General features: G+C 27.4%; 1 protein-coding gene across 2 annotated transcripts; it reads right to left on the bottom strand.

Annotated features, from left to right (window-relative positions):
* Positions 1-384: 384 nt before the first annotated feature.
* LOC112784423 (methyl jasmonate esterase 1) lies at positions 385-4,267 on the bottom strand. 2 transcript variants are annotated; one of them, XM_025827621.3, is made up of 3 exons: positions 3,670-4,267; positions 2,120-2,251; positions 385-865 (listed from the first exon to the last, which is right to left on the bottom strand). In XM_025827621.3, exons 1-3 carry the CDS (start codon positions 4,141-4,143, stop codon positions 581-583), a joined length of 891 nt encoding a protein of 296 aa, XP_025683406.1. In that variant the 5' UTR covers positions 4,144-4,267; the 3' UTR covers positions 385-580. The 2 variants fall into 2 exon arrangements, with proteins under 2 accessions (XP_025683406.1, XP_072085831.1); XM_072229730.1 differs by lacking the exon at positions 2,120-2,251 and having other exon boundaries at positions 3,670-4,198.
* Positions 4,268-4,712: the final 445 nt, after the last annotated feature.

The following is a 4,712-nucleotide window of genomic DNA, read 5'->3' as shown; positions in this document are numbered from 1 at the left end:
GTATTAAAAGTTAAAACTACTCATAAAAAAATAGTATTGCCAATAATTAGATATTTTTGTCTAATTATACTTAAGATTGTTTTTGTTTTCGGTCATAATGATTTTTGGATTTTTATTTTCTTGTTTTTAATCAGATTTGTTTGGGTTATTATCATGGATTACAATAGGGCTTGGGCCCATAATACTGAAATCATATTTTGAACTGTTTCGAAAAACGACCCGTCCAAAAAAATATTAGAGGCATGCCGCATGCGTCCTTATGTTATTTACTTATTTTAGTTTTTCTAAAAACTACACCGAAACTAAATATGTTACCAAAATGAAAAAAAAAAATTCTAAAAAACGATACATCATTACTATCACGGTTGATAGCTTTCTGAAGTCTGAACCCAATTAAAGATTTTTTTTTTTTTTTTTTTATAAAATGGTCTTAAAGGAAGCTAAAGTTTTGAAGATGTTGTTAAATACCATAATAACAAGGCATGGATTTTCATTTATTTGTTACATGACTCATGTAATGTATAGCAAGGATTGGAGTATTGTATTATATTATTTGTATAGAACATAATTATATATTCAGTCAATCATAATTAGCAGCAATGGATTGTAGTTGCAGGTAAAGATCTTTCGGTTTGGACATCATGACCATGTGATCTGATCCAGCAATCTCAACCACACGATTTGGAGGATTGTCTTTAATTATCCGTCGTTGAAGATTTGGAGTGATCAAAACATCTTTCTCGGACACAACATAAACACGACTTACAGAACCGTATTTTGCATGTGATAGAGTTAGCACCTTTGTTACATCTTCGTTGCTGAATAATCTAAATGGTCTCATCAACGTTATTGCTAGATTCCAATCCTATAATAAAAAAATGAATTAAAGCAGTTGATCATCGCTTCATTTTAGATTCAGTTAAGGCAGATTAGCAAACATATTCAAAAAATGATAAGCTGGTAACAATTTATCAAAAATTCTGTGGGATAAATTGGGGTGACAATGTATAAATTTTTCATAGGTTAATTACTAGTTAATTTGATTAATATATATAATAAGATGCATGCTATGCTTCGCCGTCAACACGATCTCGTTTCTCGCAGCAACAAGACCACACACCATCTATGGCGTTTAATATCTCTAAAAGTGTCGTCATTATTACTTGTTGAAAGTTAACGTATTTGACCACAAATGACAAATGTAATTTAAATATTGTACGTAGTTTTTTAAACTAAAGCTTTAGCTCTAGAAAGTAAAAGAATCTTTGTTGGAAGACTCACAATGCCTTATTCTTTAGAAAGTTCTATTTCATATTTGTATAAATTTTTAAAAAATACATTCAATTATCAAAAATATTTTAATTTTATTTTAATAAATAAATATAATTATTTTAATTTATTAAGTATATTTTAATAAAAATTAAAAATATTGACTATAAATGTAATAATAATAAATGCATTCATACATAAATTTAATAACTATACTTGTATATTATTTATTATTAGATGCATTTGATTTTAACCATTTAAATTAATCCAATAGATATCAATACATTCTCACATTTTTATATAAAAATTTTATTCTTATATAGTGCAAATAATATTTTTCTATTTAAATGCCTATTTTTATTATATATTTTCTAATAGTAAAAAAATCTAGTATCTAGGACAACTCCGATGCTACTCATGAGACTCATCCATGCCCTAGATCAGGTATTCAAATAGAAGAGATATGAAATGAACCCTTTTTGTCCAAGACGAACTCATTTTTCTTCAAACTATATATGCCAATCCAAAGTCATCCACATGATTCACCAATTGTCAATGGTTTCCTTACAAATGGTTGCCTACCAAGTTAGATTTTTCATGGCTTCAAGAGAAATAAAACCAGTAGCTATAAGGAGCCACAAACTAAGTACTGCAATCTTAATAATCATTTGTGCCAACCTTAATTGGCGTTATATCAGATGTTGGAAACAAAATAACATTGGATTAGAAATACTTTGATATCATATTATAAAATTATTTATTTTAAAAATTTATATTAATAATAAAAAATAATAAATAAATAATTATATATCTAACAAATAATGAGAGAATTTAAAGTTTCGCAAGTAACCTGTTTTGGACTGCATTGATACAATCGAGATGCAAGGTAGTATGGTCCAAAAATGAATATTGTGGCCGATTTATTGAATCCTTTATCATAAGTGAAACGATTATCTTGAACAGGTTCTAATTCGCTAATTACCTTAAAAAAATCACAAGTATCAATTGTCAAAAAAAAAAAAAAAAACACAAAAATCAAATTATAATTAAAGACCAAAATATGTAAGTAAAGTGTCTTTTTTTTCTCATAATTTTTGTTCAAACTCTCAAATTTGTTCCTAATTTTTTTTCATCGTATTCTTTTCTCTAATGTTGTGTATATGTTTGTTCTACTTTGCTCTTTTACTCATAAATTATTCATTAAATTATTTATTTATATAAAATATATGTTAAAATATAAAATATATATTAAAAATGAATTAAAACATATATATACTTATACAAAAGTATATAATAACTGATTTAAAAAATCATTTTTGAACATAACAATTTTATACCCCTCCATTGTTAAATCACTATCTTCATTTATTTCTCTCTCTCCACATGAATAATCCTTTTTGGGGAGTGAAGGGAAGTAATTTCAGTTGAAGGCATAATAACACGAAAATTGAATGCTAGGAGCGTAAATAGAATAAATAAAAAAATTAAAGACAAATATGAGATTTAGAACAAATATTAGGAATAAAACAGTGGTTTACCCTGTCTATATATTTTAGGTGGACTTTAAAGTTTGAACATAGAATTTGCATTTTTTTTCACATATTTAAAATAAAAACAAAATGCATATTTAGGCATTATATCTTGGGTAAAAGATTTAACATTTGTGTCTTTTCTATTTAGAATAAAATCCTAACATACAAGTTACCAAGATTTTGAAATTATTGCTTTTTCAACTAGCTTTTTGGATTAAATTAGTTGTTGTAACTGTAATATTTTTAGTTGATGGCTACAGTTTTTTTGTTATGATTTTTAGTCACGGTCAAAAACTATGACCCAAAAAAAATATCTGTAGTCATCACAATTTAAAAAAAAAAGGTGATTTAAAAAGATTTATAATTATAATTTTTGAAAGTGATCTAAAGAAATCTATGTGGCCACAGTTTTAAAGAGTAACTATAAAAAGATTTATGGTTACGATTTTTTAAAAAATAGTGACCTAAAAAAATCTATGATCACTGTTTTTAAAGAGTGACTTAAAGATATCTATGGTCACGATTTTGAAACGTAACCTAAAATAATCTATGGTTACGATTTTTTGAATTTTATCCTAAGAAAAGTTTAAGAGTCAGCAATTTTAGTTTATATTGGCTACATTTTTAGACAGCCAATCAATACTTTTAGTGGAATAAAACTGTATTTCATAATTTTAGTCTATACTTTTAAATATTATTAATTAATTATTAGCTAAAAATAATAAATTGTACTGATCCTATAACATTACCAGTTTCATGGGAATGTCAACCCGTTTTGATCGGCCGCTGCTAGCCATACTTTCTAACATCTATAACTTCTTTTGACGTAGTTTACTTGAACAATAAAGAAAAAGAAGAGTAGTTTTACCATTTGATAGACGGTGGAAACGTTGAGTGGACTCGGCATGAAAGCAGTGATAAAAACAGCCACAGAAATCTTGTGAGGAAAATGCTCCATGGCATAGGATATGGCAAAGCCACCAAAGCTATGACCAACAAGAACTACTCTTTGACCTTCATCCACTAATGAAGCCATGAACTTAGTCAGAGGTTCAAAGTACTCAGAAATTGATTTAAGTTCCGAAGCCTTCTTTTGGTTGACCCCTGAAGCTGCCAAGTCTAAGGCAGTCACATTGTGACCCCGTGATTTGAGAAGTGTAATAACCTTGTACCACGACCATGCTCCGTGGCACGATCCATGCACTAGAACAAAGTGATGCTTTGTATTTTTTGATGACTCCGATGATGATGATCCTGATGATTTGCTTGTTAAAGACAATAGGATAATCAATAACAAGATAAAAACTCGTGTTTGGGGATGCTGCTTCTTTACTTGTTCCATTATTTCACTTTCTTTGCCTTGGGAGATTGAACACAAATTGTTAATTTATAAAAAATATTTTCAGTGGTTATTGTTTCATTGTTTGCCTACAAAGGGGTCTTTTAAGAAGCAATGAGATTATCCTATTTTTTTAAAAAAAATATTACATATATATTAAAATTAATTATTATATATTTATATATAAATATATGTATATTTTAATTTTTTTATATATATTTTATATTTTAATGTATATTCTATATATTAGTGACTAATTTTTTTTGGTTGCTTTTTAATATAAACTTAGTATGTTTTTTTTTTTCAAACAGTGGAACATGGCAACGTGTTAATACCATTAAATTTTCTTTTTCTTAAGTTTTTGAAAGATTCAATTAATATTTTTGTTGAAACACACCTATATAGATGGAGGAGTGTCACAATATATTATGTTAATGGAAAAGTTTAGGGGTGTCGACAGTGTCGTACGGGACACTCCGTCTCCCCAAAAAGACATGGGTTCAATTGGTCTTATTTTTAGTGAGATATAATTTATTAAAAAGGTTTTTTAAACATATTATTATATTTGATAA

This window comes from Arachis hypogaea, chromosome 20, assembly GCF_003086295.3.
Source record: "Arachis hypogaea cultivar Tifrunner chromosome 20, arahy.Tifrunner.gnm2.J5K5, whole genome shotgun sequence".
Lineage (NCBI taxonomy): Eukaryota > Viridiplantae > Streptophyta > Magnoliopsida > Fabales > Fabaceae > Arachis > Arachis hypogaea.
Note: the sequence above shows the minus strand (reverse complement) of the source record. Positions and strands in the feature narration are given on the sequence as shown.

Excerpts from the sequence above, each read along its gene's own strand:
- LOC112784423 (XM_025827621.3), bottom strand. The coding sequence starts at position 4,143 with ATGGAACAAGTAAAGAAGCAGCATCCCCAAACACGAGTTTTTATCTTG. Across the intron at positions 2,252-3,669 it reads TTTCCACCGTCTATCAAATG|GTAATTAGCGAATTAGAACC; the intron begins GTAAAACTACTC and ends GATTTTTTTAAG. Across the intron at positions 866-2,119 it reads ATCAATGCAGTCCAAAACAG|GATTGGAATCTAGCAATAAC; the intron begins GTTACTTGCGAA and ends TTTTTATTATAG.